This window comes from Piliocolobus tephrosceles, chromosome 13 (assembly GCF_002776525.5).
Source record: "Piliocolobus tephrosceles isolate RC106 chromosome 13, ASM277652v3, whole genome shotgun sequence".
NCBI classification, from domain to species: Eukaryota; Metazoa; Chordata; class Mammalia; order Primates; family Cercopithecidae; genus Piliocolobus; species Piliocolobus tephrosceles.
This window is the reverse complement of record NC_045446.1, coordinates 78,808,022-78,829,659: the sequence shown is the minus strand read 5'-3', so window position 1 is coordinate 78,829,659 and position 21,638 is coordinate 78,808,022. Positions and strand designations below refer to the sequence as shown.

At 36.2% G+C, this 21,638-nt stretch overlaps 1 protein-coding gene across 2 annotated transcripts in view; it reads left to right on the top strand.

Moving 5' to 3' along the window:
* The window catches only part of GRM5 (glutamate metabotropic receptor 5), a 585,040-nt gene that overhangs the window by 205,653 nt on the left and 357,749 nt on the right, over nucleotides 1–21,638 (top strand). For both annotated transcript variants that reach the window (XM_023209216.1, XM_023209217.1), the window contains exon 3: nucleotides 17,545–17,794. In XM_023209216.1, coding sequence (XP_023064984.1) covers nucleotides 17,545–17,794 — 250 coding nt within the window. The remainder of the gene's footprint in view (nucleotides 1–17,544; nucleotides 17,795–21,638) is intronic.

Below are 21,638 nucleotides of genomic sequence, written 5' to 3'. Positions count from 1 at the left end.
AAACAAATAGATTTTCAATCACTGTCTCCTCTATCAAAGGCACTTTTGACTAAGCTGTGTTATCCTTGATAATTTATCTTAGCCTAGCTTAGTGCTTTTATATCACAATAAGTGCAGGGTAGCTTCAATACCAGAAGCTGCTATACACAGTGATTCATAGTAGATGCTCAGTAATTAACTTATGAAAAATTGCTGCTCATTTTCTAAAATTTATTTATTTATTTATTTATTTATTTATTTATTTATTTTTGAGACGGAGTCTTGCTCTGTCGCCCAGGCTGGAGTGCAGTGGCCGGATCTCAGCTCACTGCAAGCTCCGCCTCCCGGGTTTACGCCATTCTCCTGCCTCAGCCTCCAGAGTAGCTGGGACTACAGGCGCCCGCCACTTCGCCCGGCTAGTTTTTTGTATTTTTAGTAGAGACGGGGTTTCACCGTGTTAGCCAGGATGGTCTCGATCTCCTGACCTCATGATCCGCCCGTCTCGGCCTCCCAAAGTGCTGGGATTACAGGCTTGAGCCACCGCGCCCGGCCTTCTAAAATTTATTTATTCAACAAATACTTAGGTTGCCTAGGCTCTAGAGATAAAGGGGGCGATTAACCTCTTTGTCCAACTGTCTCACAGTCTTTTATGGAGTAAGACAAATAAATAATTACAATAAAACATAAACAATATTCTATGACATTGGAGGGGAGTTGAGCAATGAGAGCACAGTGGAAGATATCTGTTTAGAACTGTGGGCCAGGTGTGGTGGCTCATGCCTGTAATCCCAGCACTCACTCTCAGAGGTTGAGGCTTCCCAAAGCCTCCTGGCATTGCTTGAGCCCAGGAGTTCAAGACCAGCCTGGGCAACATGGAGAAATTTTGTCTACAGAAAATACAAAAATTATCCGGGTGTGGTAGTGTGTGCCTGTAGTCCCAGCTAATTGGGAGGCTGAGGTGGGAGGATCGCTTGAGCCTGGAAAGTTGAGGCTGTACTGAGCCATGATTGTACCACTGCACTCCAGCCTGGGTGACAGGAATGAAACCTTGTCTCAGAAAAAGCAACAACAACAACAACAACAACAACAATAAAAACTGAATTTAGAGAATTCTGTCACTTTCAGCCGAGTCTTGAAGGATGGGTAGGAATTAGCTAAATAGAAAGGTATTCCAGTAATAACAGAGATTGTGTAAAATTTAGAGATGTAAAAAAGTCTAGTGTATTTGATCTATATATCCTTTGGTATGGCTGGAGCATGTGCTATGTCTCAGGAAAAGGCAGTCAGTGAGGCTGGAGAGAAAAGTTAGGCAGCAGATCATAACAAGTTTGGATGCCATTAAATATCCTAAGAAGTTTGAATTCTCCCCTGAAATGTACAGGATCTAAATTTCTTTGCATGCCTAAAGTGGTACTGTCTAATAGAAATGTGATGCGGCTATATTTGTAATTTTAAGAAAAAGTAAAAATAAATGATATTAAATTTAATAATACATTTTATGCAACACAATATATCAGAACTTTTATCATTTCAACATGTAATCCATCTCTTAATGGAATATTTTGCGTTATTTCTTTTATATTAAGTCTTTGAAATCTATTTTGTGTTTTACACTGATTGAATATCTCAATGTGGCAAGTGGCTATTAAACTGGACAGCACAAGTCTAAATTATAGAGGAAAGTCACCGAGGCTGTAATGCCTGAACAGAGCATAGTTACCCACTCTTAAATGAGACTCAAAATTTGGCAACAACGATGGCACAGCCATTACACTACATTTTAATTCTTTCTTCTCATTTCTGAATCCAAAGTGAGTTCTGTGTTGAGACACCAAGTCCTTCAAAGGGAATCTAGCTACAGCAGAATCCAGACAGCACAGATCTAAACTGGAGAAGGTGGCGGCAGACCAGGGAGCTGCTGTCAAAGAAGCGACTTCTTTTCAGCAAAAGCTGTCAAGCATGAAGAGTTTTGGCTATGTTGTAGAGGATTTTCTGCCTTCAGCTGGTGATGGGAGAATTTCTGCATTGTCATTAGATCCAGTTAGAATCGAGGATCATTGGTGACTAGTGAGCTATAGCAAGCAAAATAAATAACTCACCAATCCACCCGACCCATTGACACATAGCTCCACACAGAATTTTGTCCTTTCTGTGGAAACGGAATTACTTTTAATGAGACAAGCACCGAAGGCTTCAGCTGTGAATCTGACAGCTTACAAAGAAAGCAGAAAGAAGTTGAATTCTGGAAGCTTAGTGTGGGAATCTGGGTCATAGCTTCTGTCTCAAGTTTTTATTTTCCTCTAGGAAGAATAGCCAGAGGAAAAAAATGAGGAAGACTCCAATATTTTTAAGAAGATTGAAAAAGTGATATTTTTCATTATGCAAATCTCAAACCACTTTAAAAAATTATAAAAGCTTGAAACATTACAAAAATTTAACACAAAAATCACTGTTTTTGTCATTTTCTATGGTCCCTCTGAAGTTTTTCCCTCTTCAGCAATGATGTAGTTAAGTAACTAATACAAGATAATATGGTACATCTACTTTCAAGAGCCCCCTCTTATTTTACAGGACTTTGTCCATAGAAAAGCTACAATTAAACACTGTATATTTTATAGAAAGGCTCTGGGATTTAAACTCTCTCAGCAACATGAGGATTAAATCATTTAGTACTAAATCATATACATCTATAATATTTTGGAAATTAAGCAAAATACTTATATATCAAATAATATGTTTGCTGAGACAAATTCAATTCTGTAGCATTTGAAATTAGTTTCAAATGAAACATTTAGTAGCAGGCCTTTGGAAGAAACACAGGACTAAATTGAGCAATTTTCACCCAGTGTCTGAAGAGTAACAATATATGGAAGGCAAAGAGCATGGGCTTTGAAATTTGACAGAATGAAGGTTGAAATTCCAGCTCTTCTGTTTACTAGCTATCAATTATTTGGCAAATTCTCTCAGCATCGACACCTTATTTAGAAATGTGGGAAATAATAGCAATTTCATTAGGTTGGTTGGTTTTAATAATAACACATTTGAAGTAAATAGTGCAATAATTTGTTCATATTATTAACCTTTTACCAAATAATTTTACAGGATCTAGATAAATGTTGAGGATGGTGATGATGATGATTATAAAAATTATCCTGTATTCAGTGCTTTCTCTGTTTCATGCTCTGGACCGAGTACTTTACCTAAAATAACCCCTTCTAAAAATGAGCAAACAAAACTTCCTGAATTTCCAGATTCTCTTCTAATCACCACCATACTCTTAGCTTTTGTTCACTGCCAAGTGTCTCAAAAAAGTTGTATAAATATATTGTCTTCACTTTTTTTACTCCCATTCACACAAGCCTACTCCTATATATCTTCTACTATGTTGCCAGAATTAGTGGATTTTTTTGTCACTACACATCTTACTTTAGTTTTCAACAGAGTAAATGTTAAAAAAAAAAAAAAAAAGTGGAAACAGTTTCTTTTCCTAATTTCCATAAGAATATATTATCTTGGTTTCCCTTCTCCTTCTGCTTCTCCTTCTCCTTCTCCTCCTTCTCCTCCTCCACCTCCTCCTTCTTCATTGTCTTTGTGAGCTATTATTTCTCAATTAATGCACACATATTTGAATTTTTTAGGGTATAACTCAGAGTTCTCTTTCCTTCACATCCTACATTTTATCTATTATTGTTTCTATCCATATTCTGAGGACTCCCAAATAGTTCCAACTCAGACTTCTACTCTCTTAGCCAGAATGTTCTTATTTAACTTCCTACTTGGCATTTCTACTTGGCTATTTCACAGAAATTTAAAAATTTCTTTTCAAATGTGGTTTTCTTTCCATTTTGTCTATATCAGTTCATTCAACCCAATTATATGAACTAGAGTTGGAGGGAGTAGATAAATGCTGAGAATCAACTTTTGATTCCAGGGCTCAGGAATCCAGCAAACCAAATATGACACTCAAACTTGTTGTCTTCATGTATGGTGGTTAAAACTGTCATGTATTCTTCTTTAAATAATCTAATTTCCTGTTTTCTATCATATCTAAATTTATTTGGTCAACATGTACCTTTGCTCTTACGATCAAACTTCTTTCTCTAGCTCCATACTTGATAGGCAGAAGAAAAGTTCACCAACTCAGCATACCACTCAGTAAGTCACTTGGCATGTACTTTTATGACAATATTCAGTAACCCTGGTTAGTATTCCTTTAAATAAGGTTTTATACATATAGTTCAAAATCCATGAGGGGGGCTATGCATAGTTAAAAACTTATAACATCTACATTTATTACATAATTATACTGGCAATTTGTTTTCTGCTTAATTTACCGTTGAAGAGTTCATCAAATGTTACTTAAATAATCCATTCCTAGAGTAACAACTAAAGCAAATTTTCTAAATGAGATCTTTCTGGTATTTGCAATAGTAAACACCTTGGATGAGATTCAGTAATACCATGCCTTATGCTTACTGTTGTGGTATATGGGTCGTGTTATAGAAAGACTCCAGGGCAGGATGAGAAATAATTGGGTCATTGTTCAAAATTTGGAAATCTGTTTATTAGCAAAGTTTTCATATCCATGAAATTTATAATTCAGGTACTTGAGGAAGGTGCATGATAATGATAATGATAACTTTTTTTAATATATACTTTAAGTTCTAGAGTACATGTGCAGAATGTGCAGGTTTGTTACATATGTATACTTGTGCCATGTTGGTGTGCTGTACCCATCAACTCGTCAGCACCCATCAACTCATCATTTATATCAGGTATAACTCCCAATGCCATCCTTCCCCCCTCCCCCCTCCCCATAATAGGCCCCAGTGTGTGATGTTCCCCTTCCCGAGTCCAAGTGATCTCATTGTTCAGTTCCCACCTATGAATAAGAACATGCGGTGTTTGGTTTTCTGTTCTTGTGATAGTTTGCTGAGAATGATGGTTTCCAGCTGCATCCATGTCCCTACAAAGGACATGAACCCATCCTTTTTTATGGCTGCATAGTATTCCATGGTGTATATGTGCCACATTTTCTTAATCCAGTCTGTCACTGATGGACCTGTGGGTTGATTCCAAGTCTTTGCTATTGTGAATAGTGCCACAATAAACATACGTATGCATGTGTCTTTCTAGCAGCATGATTTATAATCCTTTGGGTATGTACCCAGTAATGGGATGGCTGGGTCATATGGTACTTCTAGTTCTAGATCCTTGAGGAATCGCCATACTGTTTTCCGTAATGGTTGAACTAGTTTACAATCCCACCAACAGTGTAAAAATGTTCCAATATCTCCACATCCTCTCCAGCACCTGTTGTTTCCTGATTTTTTAATGATTACCACTCTAACTGGTGTGAGATGCTATTTCATTTTGGTTTTGACTTGCATTTCTCTGATGGCCAGTGATAATGAGCATTTTTTCATGTGTCTGTTGGCTGTATGAATGTCTTCTTTTGAGAAATATCTGTTCATATACTTTGCCCACTTTTTGATGGGGTTGTTTGTTTTTCTCTTGTAAATTTGTTTGAGTTCTTTGTAGTTTCTGGGTATTAGCCCTTTGTCAGATGAGTAGATTGCAAAAATTTTCTCCCATTTTGTAGATTGCCTGTTCACTCTGATGGCAGTTTCTTTTGCTGTGCAGAAGCTCTTCGGTTTAATTATATCCCATTTGTCAATTATGGCTTTTGTTGCCGTTGCTTTTGGTGTTTTAGACATGAAGTCCTTACCCATGCCTATGTCCTGAATGGTATTACCTAGGTTTTCTTCTAGGGTTTTTATGGTATTAGGTCTAACATTTAGGTCTCTAATCCATCTTGAATTAATTTTCGTATAAGCAGTAAGAAAAGGATCCAGTTTCAGCTTTCTACTTATGGCTAGCCAATTTTCCCAGCAATATTTATTAAATAGGGAATCCTTTCCCCATTTCTTGTTTTTGTCAGATTTGTCAAAGATCAGATGGCTGTAGATGTGTGGTATTATTTCTGAGGACTCTGTTCTGTTCCATTGGTCTATATCTCTGTTATGGTACCAGTACCATGCTGTTTTGGTTACTGCAGCCTTGTAGCATAGTTTGAAGTCAGGTAGCGTGATGCCTCCAGCTTTGTTCTTTTGGCTTAGGATTGTCTTGGCAATGCGGGCTATTTTTTGTTTCCATATGAACTTTAAAGCAGTTTTTTCCAATTCTGTGAGGAAACTCATTGGTAGCTTGATGGGGATGGCATCGAATCTATAAATTACCTTGGGCAGTATGGCCATTTTCACAATATTGATTCTTCCTATCCATGAGCATGGCATGTTCTTCCATTTGTTTGTGTCCTCTTTTATTTCACTGAGCAGTGGTTTGTAGTTCTCCTTGAAGAGATCCTTTACATCCCTTGTAAGTTGGATTCCTAGGTATTTTATTCTCTTTGAAGCAATTGTGAATGCAAGTTCATTCATGATTTGGCTCTCTGTTTGTCTGTTACTGGTATATAAGAATGCTTGTGATTTTTGCACGTTAATTTTGTATCCTGAGACTTTGCTGAAGTTGCTTATCAGCTTAAGGAGATTTTGGGCTGAGACAGTGGGGTTTTCTAAATATACAATCATGTCATCTGCAAACAGGGACAATTTGACTTCTTCTCCTTACTGAATATCCTTTATTTCTTTCTCTTGCCTGATTGCCCTAGCCAGACCTTCCAACACTATGTGAATAGGAGTGGTGAGAGAGGGCATCCCTGTCTTGTGCCAGTTTTCAAAAGGAATTTTTCCAATTTTTGCCCATTCAGTATGATATTGGCTGTGGGTTTGTCATAAATAGCTCTTATTATTTTGAGATATGTTCCATCAGTACCGAATTTATTGAGAGTTGTTAGCATGAAGGGCTGTTGAAATTTGTCAAAGGTCTTTTCTGCATCTATTGAGATAATCATGTGGTTTTTGTCTTTGGTTCTGTTTATATGCTGGATTACATTGATTGATTTGTGTATGTCAAACCAGTCTTGCATCCCAGGGATGAAGCCCATTTGGTCATGGTGGATAAGCTTTTTGATGTGCTGCTGAATCCGGTTTGCCAGTATTTTATTGAGGATTTTTGCATTGATGTTCATCAGGGATATTGGTCTAAAATTCTCTTTTTTTGTTGTCTCTGCCAGGCTGTGGTATCAGGATGATGTTGGCCTCATAAAATGAGTTAGGGAGGATTCCCTCTTTTTCTATTGATTGGAATAGTTTCAGAAGGAATGGTACCAACTCCTTCTTGTACCTCTGGAAGAATTCAGCTGTGAATCCATCTGGTCCTGGACTTTTTTTCGTTGGTAGGCTATTAATTATTGCCTCAATTTCAGAGCCTGCTATTGGTCTATTCAGGGATTCAGCTTCTTCCTGGTTTAGTCTTGGGAGAGTGTAAGTGTCCAGGAAATTATTCATTTCTTCTAGATTTTCTAGTTGATTTGCGTAGAGGTGTTTATAGTATTCTCTGATGGTAGTTTGTATTTCTGTGGGGTCAGTAATGATATCTCCTTTATCATTTTTTTATTGCCTCTATTTGATTCTTCTCTCTTTTCTTCTTTATTAGTCTTGCTAGCAGTCTATCAATTTTGTTGATCTTTTCAAAAAACCAACTCCTGGATTCATTGATTTTTTGGAGGGTTTTGTGTGTCTCTATCTCCTTCAGTTCTGCTGTGATCTTAGTTATTTCTTGCCTTCTGCTAGCTTTTGAATGTGTTTGCTCTTGTTTCTCTAGTTCTTTTAATTGTGATGTTAGAGTGTCAACTTTACATCTTTCCGGCTTTCCCTTGTGGGCATTTGGTGCTATGAATTTCCCTCTACACACTGCTTTAAATGTGTCCCAGAGATTCTGGTATGTTGTATCTTTGTTCTCATTGTTTTCAAAGAACATCTTTATTTCTGCTTTCTTTTCATTATGGACCCAGTAGTCATTCAGGAGCAGGTTATTCAGTCTCCATGTATTTGAGTGGTTTTGATTGAGTTTCTTAGTCCTGAGTTCTAGTTTAATTGCACTGTGGTCTGAGAGACAGTTTGTTATAATTTCTGTTCTTGTACATTTGCTGAGGAGTGCTTTACTTCCAATTATGTGGTCAATTTTGGAATAAGTGTGATGTGATGCTGAGAAGAATGTATATTCTGTTGATTTGGGGTGGAGAGTTCTGTAGATGTCTATTAGGTCTGCTTGGTGCAGAGATGAGTTCAATTCCTGGATATCCTTGTTAACTTTCTGTCTCGTTGATCTGTCTAATGTTGACAGTGGGGTGTTGAAGTCTCCCATTATTATTGTATGGGAGTCTAAGTCTCTTTGTAAGTCTCTAAGGACTTGCTTTATGAATCTGGGTGCTCCTGTATTGGGTGCATATATATTTAGGGTCATTAGCTCTTCCTGTTGAATTGATCCCTTTACCATTATGTAATGGCCTTCTTTGTCTCTTTTGATCTTTGATGGTTTAAAGTCTGTTTTATCAGGGACTAGAATTGCAACCCCTGCTTTTTTTTGTTCTCCATTTGCTTGGTAGATCTTCCTCTATCCCTTTATTTTGAGCCTATGTATGTCTCTGCATGTGAGATGTGTCTCCCGAATACAACAAACTGATGGGTCTTGACTCTTTATCCAGTTTGCCAGTCTTTGTCTTTTAATTGGAGCATTTATTCCATTTACATTTAAGGTTAATATTGTTATGTGTGAACTTGATCCTGCCATTATGATAATAACTGGTTATTTTGCTCGTTAGTTGATGCAGTTTCTTCCTAGCATCAATGGTCTTTACATTTTGGCATGTTTTTGCAATGGCTGGTACCGGTTGTTCCTTTCCATGTTTAGTGCTTCCTTCAGGGTCTCTTGTAAGGCAGGCCTGGTGGTGACAAAATCTCTAAGCATTTGCTTATCTGTAAAGGATTTTATTTCTCCTTCACTGATGAAACTTAGTTTGGCTGGATATGAAATCTGGGTTGAAAATTCTTTTCTTTAAGAATGTTGAATATTGGCCCCCACTCTCTTCTGGCTTGTAGGGTTTCTGCCGAGAGATCTGCTGTTACTCTGATGGGCTTCCATTTGTGGGTAACCCGACCTTTCTCTCTGGCTGCCCTTAAGATTTTTTCCTTCATTTCAACTTTGGTGAATCTGGCAATTATGTGTCTTGGAGTTGCTCTTCTGGAGGAGTATCTTTGTGGCGTTCTCTGTATTTCCTCAATTTGAATGTTTGCCTGCGCTACTAGTTTGGGGAGGTTCTCCTGATGATATCCTGAAGGGTGTTTTCCAACTTGGTTCCATTTTCCCCCTTACTTTCAGGCACCCCAATCAGACGGAGATTTGGTCTTTTTACATAATCCCGTACTTCTTGCAGGCTTTGTTCATTTATTTTTCTTCTTTTTTCTTTAGATTTCTCTTCTCGCTTCATTTCATTCATTTGATCCTCAATCACTGATAACCTTTCTTCCAGTTGATCAAGTTGGTTACTGAAGCTTGTGCATTTGTCACGTATTTCTTGTGTCATGGTTTTCATCTCTGTCAGTTCATTTATGGCCTTCTCTGCATTAATTATTCTAGTTATCCATTCTTCCATTCTTTTTTCAAGATTTTTAGTTTATTTGCACTGGGTACGTAATTCGTCCTTTAACTCTGAGAAGTTTGATGGACTGAAGCCTTCTTCTCTCATCTTGTCAAAGTCATTCTCTGTCCAGCTTTGATCCGTTGCTGGCGATGAGCTGCGTTCCTTTGGAGGGGGAGATATGGTCTGATTTTTTGAATTTCCAGCTTTTCTGCCCTGCTTTTTCCCCATATTCGTGGTTTTATCTTCCTCTGGTCTTTGATGATGGTGACGTACTGATGGGGTTTTGGTGTGGGTGTCCTTCCTGTTTGTTAGTTTTCCTTCTAACAGTCAGTACCCTCAGCTGTAGATCTGTTGGAGATTGCTTGAGGTCCACTGCAGACCCTGTTTGCCTGGGTGTCAGCAGCAGAGGCAGCAGAAGATATAATACTGCTGAACAGCGAGTGTACCTGTCTGATTCTTGCTTTGGAAGCTTCCTCTCAGGGGTGTACTCCTCCGTGTGAGGTGTGGGGTGTCGGTCTACCCCTAGTGGGTGATGTCTCCCAGGTAGGCTACTCAGGGGTCAGGGACCCACTTGAGCAAGCAGTCTGTCTATTCTCAGATCTCAGCCTCCGTGTTGGGAGATCCACTGCTCTCTTCAAAGCTGTCAGACAGAGTGGTTTGTGTCTGCAGAGGTTTCTGCTGCTTTGTTGTTGTTGTTGTTGTTGTTGTTGTTATTTAGCTGTGCCCTGTCCCCAGAGGTGGAGTCTACAGAGACAGGCCGGCCTCTTTGAGCTGCTGTGAGCTCCACCCAGTTCCAGCTTCCCAGTGGCTTTGTTTACCTACTTAAGCCTCAGCAATGGTGGGCACCCCTCCCCCAGCCTCGCTGCTGCCTTATCTTTAGATCGCAGACTGCTGTGCTAGCAATGAGGGAGGCTCCGTGGGCATGGGACCCTCCTGGCCAAGTGTGGGATATAATCTCCTGGTGTGCCTGTTTGCTAAGACCCTTGGTAAAGTGCAGTATTGAGATGGGAGTTACCCGATTTTCCAGGCGTTGTGTGTCTCAGTTCCCCTGGCTAGGAAAAGGGATTCCCTTTCCCGTTGCTGCTTCCCAGGTAAGGTGATGCCTCCCACTGCTTCAGCTCTCGCTGGTCAGGCTGCAGCAGCTGACCAGCTCTGATTGTCCGGCACTCCCTAGTGAGATGAACCCAGTACCTCAGTTGAAAATGCAGAAATCACCTGTCTTCTGTGTCGCTGATGCTGGGAGCTGGAGACTGGAGCTGTTCCTATTTGGCCGTCTTGCTCCGCCCTCCCCGATAATGATAACTTTTTATTCCAGTCCTTTGGCTTTAAAACTTTCACATTAATCGTATGTCCAGGCACCTAAACACCTAAATCTCAATTATACAGAAATTTTTAGGAATATTTCTTGGGTCATTTAACTTCCTTCTTTCTTTCCATAAAAATATGTATACACATTTCTTGCATCATTTAACTTCTTTCTTTCTGTGCATAAAAATATGTATATACAATGATTTTGTTGTGAACATAGAAATATCTGCCTTAAGGAACACTGTCTAGTAACAGGAGATAAATATAAACAAATGAGTGTAATATAGAGTTTAGAATGCTATATCCATTGCACATATAGCTGTAGTGGGAAAAATGGCATCAAACAAAAGAACATCTTTAAAAAACTATTAATAAAAAATATAAGAAAAGGTGCTTCACTGTCAAGCTTTTCCCACTCCTGACCATTTTGGTTAATCAGTAGTTTAAGCCACAACCCCCTCAATATGGGTAGTTTGGGTTAAGATCTCTTGATGAACACTTCTAATTCACATTAAAGGACACGAAGTGGAGACTCACGCTGCTTATACATATTTTTAGGGGATGATATCATACCAGACTAATGTCACAACTCACATGAGTTTACTTCACTAGTAGTTGTCAGTAAAATGAACTGTGTTTACAGTAGCAACAAGATATTAGTAGTTAAAGCCACTTGGAATATACTTTAAAATAATTATTTATATGGGAAATCTTAATTTCTTTGTCAGGAAAAGATAATTTGGACCAACTAAGATGGAAAATAAAGTTATATTTTAGAGGTTTTACTTATTCATTTTCTTTGCAAAGATTTAGTATTTCCTGAAGTGAATACTTTCTTAAAAAGTATTTTCCACATTCTTTTAGCATCTGTTTGGTGATCTGCTTAGAAAAATGTATCTACTCTTCCAAACTTTTTTTTGTGCCAATTTTTCTGTACCACTTTTCTGTACAAGAAATACGTAATGATGATATGTAGTTAAATAAATGCATTATCTACCTCTACAGGCTCACAGTTTTGGAAAGTAGGATATGTAAATACATCCAAAATATAATTAATATATGCAATAGGCAACATATATAATACAGAATGTCTATTTTAATTTAAGCCTAATTTATTATAATACTTAGTACCTTAACTCATTTCCTGACTCTGAGACATTTTAGAAATCCCATGATATAGCACATTATTTAAAGTGAATTGTTTCCTAAGAAAAAAATTCAACATCATGGTTTATATTTTTAACCAAATTTTGAACTTCAAATAAATCATGAGTATAATCAGCCTTGTTATAAAGGTGAAAGATCCACAATTATAAACTTTTTTAGCAATTATAAATTACAGAGATTATAGAAATACTGTAATTAAACAATAGCACTATGGAGAAGATGTATTCTCCATCCTAAAGGAATCTAGGGAATTGAATCTGTACAACATGGAAAAAGGTATTCCATGTAGAAAGAACAGCATTAGTAAAAATAAATAAATGAGAATATGTGAGGTGTCTACGATACATATGAAAGAGAATAGTAAAAAGTATGAAACAAAAAAAAGTAGGGTTTGGGAAAATGAAAAATAAGAGATAATAGAGGAAATAGTACACAAGCTTCTGTGCAGTGATTCGGGGTCTGATTTATGGAGAGAGAAGTAAGGATACTAAGAAAAAAGGAAAAATATCAGAGAAAACAAAATTATTTGTATCTTTTTACTATGATTATAATAGTTTGATTTTTATTCTAATGATAGTTTTCCCTAACATATGTGAAATTGATAAATTTAAACAATATACTTAATGGTTATTTTGCCAGAAAAACAAAATGTCTCACTAGGTACACCTCTTCTATGCTGTTGTACTTTATTATCTTTATCTTAAAGTGGCCACTGTAAAACAGTTGTTAATGATATTGAATTCGTACCATCTGAAATAGCATTTACCTATGGTTATAAATTACTTACTAAAGTAATTTATAATTACTCAGTGCCTTTTAACATACAGTTAAAAGAAAAAAATTTTCTTAGGCTAGCAGAAAGTTTTTTATTTTATATTTTAATTTAATTTAATTTAAAATTTAATTTAAATTAATTCAATTTAAATTAAATTTTATATCCAGAGGGTTTATGTGTAGGTTTGTTACATGGATATATTGCCTTTTGGTGAATTTGGGGCTTGTAATGTACCCATCACCCAGATGTGAACATTATACCTAATAAATAATTTTTTAACCCTTACTCTCTTCCTACACTCTTCCCTTTTGGGGTCCCCACTTTCTATTACAGAAGAAAGTTTTAAAGTTACTCTTTAACGAATCCTGTTTCCAACATGTGCTTTTTAGGGTCAATGTAGGCAGATGCTTCCATATCCCAGCTGATGCAATTCAGGTCAAATAGTATTAGTGAAAGCACTAGATTTAAACAGTATTTGAGGTTGAATTATTAAAATCTGTTATGATCTGAGGGAAAAACTAGGGTCCTTGAGGAAAAAATACCAACATTTTGATTATTGTGCAACTCTGTTCATGTTACAAGTGAAATATGTTATAATAGCTTATTAGAATGATGCCCGCTAGACACAGTGTGGCAGTCCTGATTGCTGGTCACATAGTTGGGCAATTATATTAATCTGGAAATAGACGTTAATTATTTTGTACTGCTCATTCAATAATTTATTTCTTTATTCAAATGTGTTAGTTATCTAACAGGTCTCAGTAGCGGTACAAAAGTGAATAATATATTGTTGCAAATAGCAGAATTTTTTCCTTTTAAACTCATTTTTTAGGGTTTTTAGGCTGACTAGTATTTTATTATATATATATATATATACCACATTTTTAAATTAATTTATCTACTGATGGATAGAACTTGGCTTTTGTAAATAATGTTACCATGAACGTGGGAATGCAGTTAAAATTTGCTGGAAATGTAGCCAGAAGTAAGGGTGCTATATCATATGGTAATTCTATTTTTAGTTTTGTTGAGGAACTTCCATGAAGTTTATTGATGGGTGTACTAATTTACATTTCCACCAAGCATAGAATATAAATAACTTCTATGAGTTTTATCCCTAAAACAGGATAAATTGATAAAGCAGAGAGAAGACACTTTTAAAATTATCTGCATCAACTCTCTCCTTTCAATGACTTCTAAGTATGCTAGTTTATTTTTTTCATTAAATGTACATTTTCACATTTTCAAAAGTCAAATAGTACAGCAGGGCTTAAAGTGAAAAAAGCATTTCAGTTTTTCATCCTTTTATTTTCACCTCCATATCTCAAATATGAATGTCTTTTTAAAAAATAGCTACTTTTAAATGACTATAGACATTATTTCTTACCTTGTACATCTTCTTATTCCTTCTTTTAATATAATTCTCACATCACATTAGCTAACTCCTTATTATTTTAGCATCCAGTAATTCCCTTAATCACATATATTTTATTTTCTGTATATCTTGACTTCCAAATTGGGAGTAGATGATTTTAACGGCCTTCCACTTCCCAACAACTTTCCCTGCATCTGCCTCTCAGCCTTCATCTTCTTTCTCTTTAATTATCATTGTAAAAGTTGATAACAAATATATTTTATTGCATAGTGAGTTTTTCCATTTGTCTATAGGTGGATTCTTAAAGTTGAAAATCAATGATTGACATTTGCATCATTATGCCTGTAAGTAGTGTGAGCTATGAGTGAAGACATTGGGCTATGATTACATTTTCTCCAAAAAATTCCAAGTTATAAACTCTCTGCTACCTAAAGAAGTTCTATGGATTCCTTCTTACTTCTATTCATTGTTTAAAATGAAGTCACATGTTAGTTTCATATTTTATATCACAGCTTTCTTTCTCAGTTACTTGTTTCCCTCTGTTGGAAAAAGTAATCATTGCTTCCTTAGCTTTTTCCTCATTCTACATATTACTTGAAATGTGTTCTATTCTTTGAGAAGCCTGTAGACATTTTTTTGTTGTGCTTTTTTCATTATTTTAAAATGTATAATTATAGAATACAGTGTTTCTATCAACTACGGGAAAGTCTCAACACTTCAGTCTTTTCCGTTTTATTAGAAGACATATTCTCATTTGTCTCCTGGCTAACAAAGGATTTCTTTTGTTAAATCAAAATTATATTCTGTAAAATTTTTATGTCACACATGTATTAAAACTGTTTCTTATTTAAATGTTTAAAGTAAACTTTCTTTCTCAGAGCAGTTTTTGATTCACTGCAAAATTGAGTGAAAATTTTTCATACACCCCCTGCCTTTTATAATTTTAAAGAGTACAGCTTGAGATTTGTTCTGGGAAAATAATATTTTATTCTGCTAGTGTAAGCTTATTTTTTTTAGTCTAGTGTTCAGCAATAGTGCCATTTGCTCCACTGTTTGTTTTGGATGCTGCATTAAAGAGTACCTAAACTCTGTCTAGAATATTCTTTATAATTTCAGTAGGTACAATTATTGGGTTCAGGTGACCTACCAGATAGTTTACATACATTGAATATAATATTAAAATATCTGAATATTAAGCAGTGTTACTTCAGAAAGCTGAGATTAAAAAGACTATATAAACTGAAGTCAAACTCAGGTTTCTCTAATGACAAAGTTCTCTCCACTATTTCAAGCTGCTTCTCTACAACATATTGTACAAACAAAAACGGTGTTAAAACTGTTAGGAACAAAATGCTAAAAAATCTGAATTTGTTAGGTGTCTTTTCTTGTTTAACAGTGAATGTATTGAGAATAAAAGTAAATGATGTGAAATTCTCAATAAATTCACATTACAATCACTATACCTAATTTCAAATTATTTATGCAAATGCCTCTGCATTAAATCAAAACATGAAATGTAAGACAAGTCTGTTGAAAAACAGAGTTTGCTAAAAATAAATCAAAGAATAATAGATTATTCACATTAGTGTAAAACTGATAGTAATTTAGGCCCATTGGCACATTTTTCAGAAAGTGCCCTTTAAACTTTGTTAATTGCAAAATAACTAGATTGCCCACCTGCCATCATGACAGAGGCTTCTTGTTGCTTTTAATTCTGGAGAAGGAGGGAAAAGTTGCAGCTGGCCCACCAGTATTTTTGGCTCAGACTCAAGCTGACCTGCTCTGCTCTGCCCTTTGCAGTTTGTTCATGGAGACAAAACTTCATCAAAATCCAACCTCAAAGTTTACAGATTTCATTTGCAGCAAGGTACTTGTGGTATGGTAGCACCCACATCAGGACAGGAATCAGAGACATATGTTCAAACCAAGATCCTGACACCTACTATCTGTATTTGAACTTCAGTTTTATCAGCCAAGAGGAGATAACATTAACCTTTATCACAGATTTGTAAGGAGCAGTGAGCTAGCATATGTAAACTGACTTTCCCAAAATCAAATTGTTGTGGAATTATTTTTATTGCAGTTATAGACATATAGTGAACCCTATGCGATTGAATGTTCAGTGCTCCGTATTAATTTGATATCTACTCATCCTGATGAGATTCCAGTTCCTAGGTCAAGTTTGATTTTTAGGTCAGTCGCATCCTTATATGTTCTACAGCTTGGTTATCTTGTAATAACCTCTTGTATTCTTCAAAACAATCCCCCTCATATATCTAATATTTTGAAAATTCAGAATATGAGCCCTGTATAAAATATTTAGCCTTAAAATGTTCCAAAAATATCTAAAATTGGAGAATTATCACTTTCAAATAGAAAAGAGAAATGCATATGTAACTAGAATTCTGAGACTCCTAAGAGTCAGCCTTAGACAAGTAGAGGGAGCAGAACCTATGCTATTAGATCTGTGAATGGAGTTCAGCCCTCCACTTACTGCTAGAGTAACTCCAGGTAAATGTAGACCTAACTGTTTTATCTGTTTTCTGATCTATATGTGGAATGGAACTCATAATATCTACATCAATATTTTATTGTGAGTGCTAAATTAGATCACATATATAAAGGTCCTGGTGTCCTGGCATATAACTGACTGTCAATATTAATCCCCTTTTCCATTAATTTTAAAAGACTACCATTAGTCCTTAGTCTCCAAATTTTGAAATGGACTTTGAACTTTTTCATCCTTATCAATACCCCATGTTTGTATACGATAAAACTGTAAATGTTTTTCATAAGTTTACACATTCATCTGTGACAAGACTAAATCTTAATCAAGGATCTCAGTTTTTCAGTTAAGACCAAACCATAAATTCTCATGATTATAAGTATATAATATACTGAATATTATATATAGTATAATACTTTATAAAACATTTATATGGAAATATCTATACTATATAGACTACATGTATTACTCATATGTACTATATTTTTAAATACAAAAATCTCAGTAGGATAAAATTATCATCAATGAAAAGCAAAGGGAAGTGAGATCGAATGCAAACAAAAAAAAAAGCTGATACATATTTCCATCAACTCATACTTAGAATAAGAGCTGTTTTTCAGTCATAAAAGGATGATGAATTGCTTACCCTTTTTGTATTATTCTCTCCATCACAGTGAAAATATAAATGATGAATGCACGTATAATGTGGTTCAATTGTAATTTGCCCAAAATAAGCAAGTCAGCAAAAGAGCAAAAACTGAAATTCAGTTCTTCAGGTTCCAAGTCCTGCACCATGACTTTCATGCTCCTAACACCTTCATTCTGATTACACCCAATTAATGCAACAATCTCATTTCACTATCCCTCTGCTTATCTATGTTTTCACACAGGCAACTATGGAGAAAGTGGGATGGAAGCCTTCAAAGATATGGCAGCGAAGGAAGGGATTTGCATCGCCCACTCTTACAAAATCTACAGTAATGCAGGGGAGCAGAGCTTTGATAAGCTGCTGAAGAAGCTCACAAGTCACTTGCCTAAGGCCCGGGTGGTGGCCTGCTTCTGTGAGGGCATGACGGTGAGAGGTCTGCTGATGGCCATGAGGCGCCTGGGTCTAGCGGGAGAATTTCTGCTTCTGGGCAGGTGAGTGACAATAAGAAAATTTACATGGAGTTAATACCAGGAATTTGGCAGCACCAAAAGGTAGCTTTTAGTGTACAATAAAAAAAAATCTTTCAAAGCTTAATTTGTGCAGTGGAAATAGAGCTTAAATTTCATAATGCACCTGTGCCTGGAGAAAATCATGGAAAATAAGTAGACCCACCATGTGCTGATTAATAATAACAGGAATCAACAAATGAAGATGATGAATCTGTAAGTCCTAAAGCACATGACTGTAGGGTAATGAAATGGATTTTTATATCCTTGCATAATTCACTTGGAAAGTAAACATGTCTCAAACTCCTAGTTGCTTTATTTTTTTTCATATTTTTTTTTTTATTTAAGTTCTAGGGTACATGTGCACAACATGCAGATTTGTTACATATGTATACTTGTGCCATGTTGGTGTGCTGTACCCATCAACTCGTCAGCACCCATCAACTCATCATTTATATCAGGTATAACTCCCAATGCCATCCTTCCCCCCTCCCCCCTCCCCATAATAGGCCCCAGTGTGTGATGTTCCCCTTTCAGAGTCCAAGTGATCTCGTTGTTCAATTCCCACCTGTGAGTGAGAACACGAGGTGTTTGGTTTTCTGTTCTTGCGATAGTTTGCTGAGAATGATGGTTTCCAGCTGCATCCATGTCCCTACAAAGGACATGAACTCATCCTTTCTTATGGCTGCATAGTATTCCATGGTGTATATGTGTCACATTTTCTTAATCCAGTCTGTCACTAATGAACATTTGGGTTGATTCCAAGTCTTTGCTATTGTGAATAGTGCCACAATAAACATACATGTGCATATGTCTTTATAGCTGCATGATTTATAATCCTTTGGGTATATACTCAGTAATGGGATGGCTGGGTCAAATGGTATTTCTAGTTCTAGATCTTTGAGGAATCGTCATACTGTTTGTTTTCCACAATGGTTGAACCAGCTTACAATCCCACCAACAGTGTAAAAGTGTCCCTATTTCTCCACATCCTCCCCAGCACCTGTTGTTTCCTGACTTTTTAATGATTACCATTCTAACTGGTGTGAGATGGTATCTCATTGTGGTTTTGATTTGCATTTCTCTGATGGCCAGTGATGACGAGCACTTTTTCATGTGTCTGTTGGCTATATGCATGTCTTCTTTTGAGAAATGTCTATTCATATCCTTTGCCCACTTTTTGATGGAGTTGTTTGTTTTTTTCTTGTAAATTTGTTTGAGTTTTTTGTAGGTTCTGGATATTAGCCCTTTGTCAGATGAGTAGATTGCAAAAATTTTCTCCCACTCTGTAGGTTGCCTGTTCACTCTGTTGGTAGTTTATTTTGCTGTGCAGAAGCTCTTTAGTTTAATGAGATCCCATTTGTCAATTATGGCTTTTGTTGCCATTGCTTTTGGTGTTTTAGACATGAAGTCCTTGCCCATGCCTATGTCCTGAATGGCATTACCTAGGTTTTCTTTTAGAGTTTTTATGGTTTTAGGTCTAACATTTAAGTCTCTAATCTATCTTGAATCAGTTTTCGTATAAGGAGTAAGGAAGGGATCCAGTTTCAGCTTTCTACTTATGGCTAGCCAATTTTCCCAGCACCATTTATTAAATAGGGAATCCTTTCCTCATTTCTTGTTTTGGTCAAGTTTGTCAAAGATCAGATGGCTGTAGATGTGTGGTATTATTTCTGACGGCTCTGTTCTGTTCCATTGGTGTATATCTCTGTTATGGTACCAGTACCATGCTGTTTCAGTTACTGTAGCCTTATAGTACAGTTTGAAGTCAGGTAGCATGATGCCTCCAGCTTTGTTCTTTTGACTTAGGATTGTCTTGGCAATGTGGGGTCTTTTCATAGTTGCTTTTAAAACTGATTTTGAGAATGACTACATGAGTTTGGTTTATAATGTAGAATCATAGAATTTGGGATTTGGAAGTGAGGAATTGCTTTCAGAGCACATTTTTAAAGCATTAGAAAATGGGCATGTTATTTTATATCACAAAAATGTCATTACCTTGCCTGGTCACCTACATTGTTTCTAGACAAGATACTAAAATATTAGCTTCCACAGGGATTGACTTGAAGTACCTGGACAATTCACTTGATTGACACAACTCAGCCCATTCCCTGTTGTTGTGGCTGAATCAGTGTATTAGTCAAATTCTCCAGAGAAATAAAACCAAAAGTATATACATATATAAAAAATGCATTTATGTATATATGTGTGTGTGTATATATTTACATATGTATATATATGATTTACAAGGTATTGGTTCATGTGATTAAAGAGGCTGAGAAGTCACAAGATCTGCAGTTGGCAAGCTAAAGACCCAGGAGAGCCAATGTGTAGTTCCAATCCAAGTCCAAAGGTCTTAGAACCATGAGAGCTGATAATATTAAGTTCCAGTCTGAAAGCTGGTAGGCTTGCAATTCAAGATGAGCCAATGTTTCAGTCCAAGTCTGAAGGCTGAAAAAGACCAATGTCCATCTCATGCTGTCAGGCAAAAAACATTACCTCTTAGCCTTTTCGTACTATTCAGGTCTTCAGTTGATTGTTTGAAGTCTATCCATATTAGAGAGGGCAATCTGCTTTACTCAGTCTACTGTTTCAAATATTAATCTCATCCAAAACACTCTCACAGACACAGGCAGAATAATGTTTGGTAAAATGTCTGGGCACCCATAGCCCAGGCACTAGACACATAAAATTAACTATCATCACTAGTAAGACAACACCATAGTTTTGAATGTGTGAATGAAGTGCACTTCTGAGACGGTAACACTGGAAGTTATAAGTGGTAGGGAAGCTGCTTCTTCATTGCATACCTTTAAAACATTATGTACCGTATATTTTTTTTATTAACAGGTGAAGAACAGCAAAAACTTTAGAAACCACTGCATCTTTCTCAGGATTCCTGCCTCAGATAGAGAGCCAAGTCACTTGTTACTAACTTTTGATTGCTTATTAAGGGAAATGTACTTCCTTCATTTTTCAAATGCTTAACTGACCTTCTGAGATCAGACTTAGCTCCAGCTAGTATACATTTTATGATAGCCATTTTATGTACCCAATTCTGTTCTGTCTGATCTGATGGCAATAGATTGATAGGGCTGTTTTGGTATGAGACCACACATCCTTCAGTAAAAATGATATTGAGTGAGATTCCTTTTTTATCAATGTCATACGTTTTGTCAAAATCATCCCTAGTTGGCGGGAATGATGCACCAGTTAGTTTTATGCAACCCAGGAACATGCCAACTGCCAATATTCTCATACTGTATTCTGAGGTGCAGTGTTACCACTGCAGTAAAAAGATCAGAAAATTTAAAAATCTGGCTTTAAGTAGTTCTGTTTTTCTGATAGGGAATAAAGAATTCCATGATTCCTATCTGCTCCATTTGCCAGCATTAATAAGAAAAATCAGCATTTGTTTTCAATCATACGGTGCATTTTCCAAAAAGCAAATGTTCTTTGATCCCATGTACACTAAGTAAATAGATTGGTTTTTACAGTATTTGCCATTTTTCATCTATGATTTTATTTCCAGAAGCATTGCAAAATTTTATATTTTGTGTATTTTAAAATTTATTTTGTATATGATAAACACAGAGTTCTTTCCATATAGTTTAATTCATGGAATACTAAATTTATAGCCTTTAGTTAGATTTTTTATCCCCCCATTAACTGGTTATGTAGTAATTTGACATTTACTTGAACATCAATTCATCTCATTTTTAAGCAGTTTTGTTAGGTCTTCCTTACTCCAAATTTTAAAAAATATCTTCCTGTAGTTTCTGCCTGTTGGCCCATGTTTTTTTTTTTTTTTTTTTTTTTTTTTTTTTTT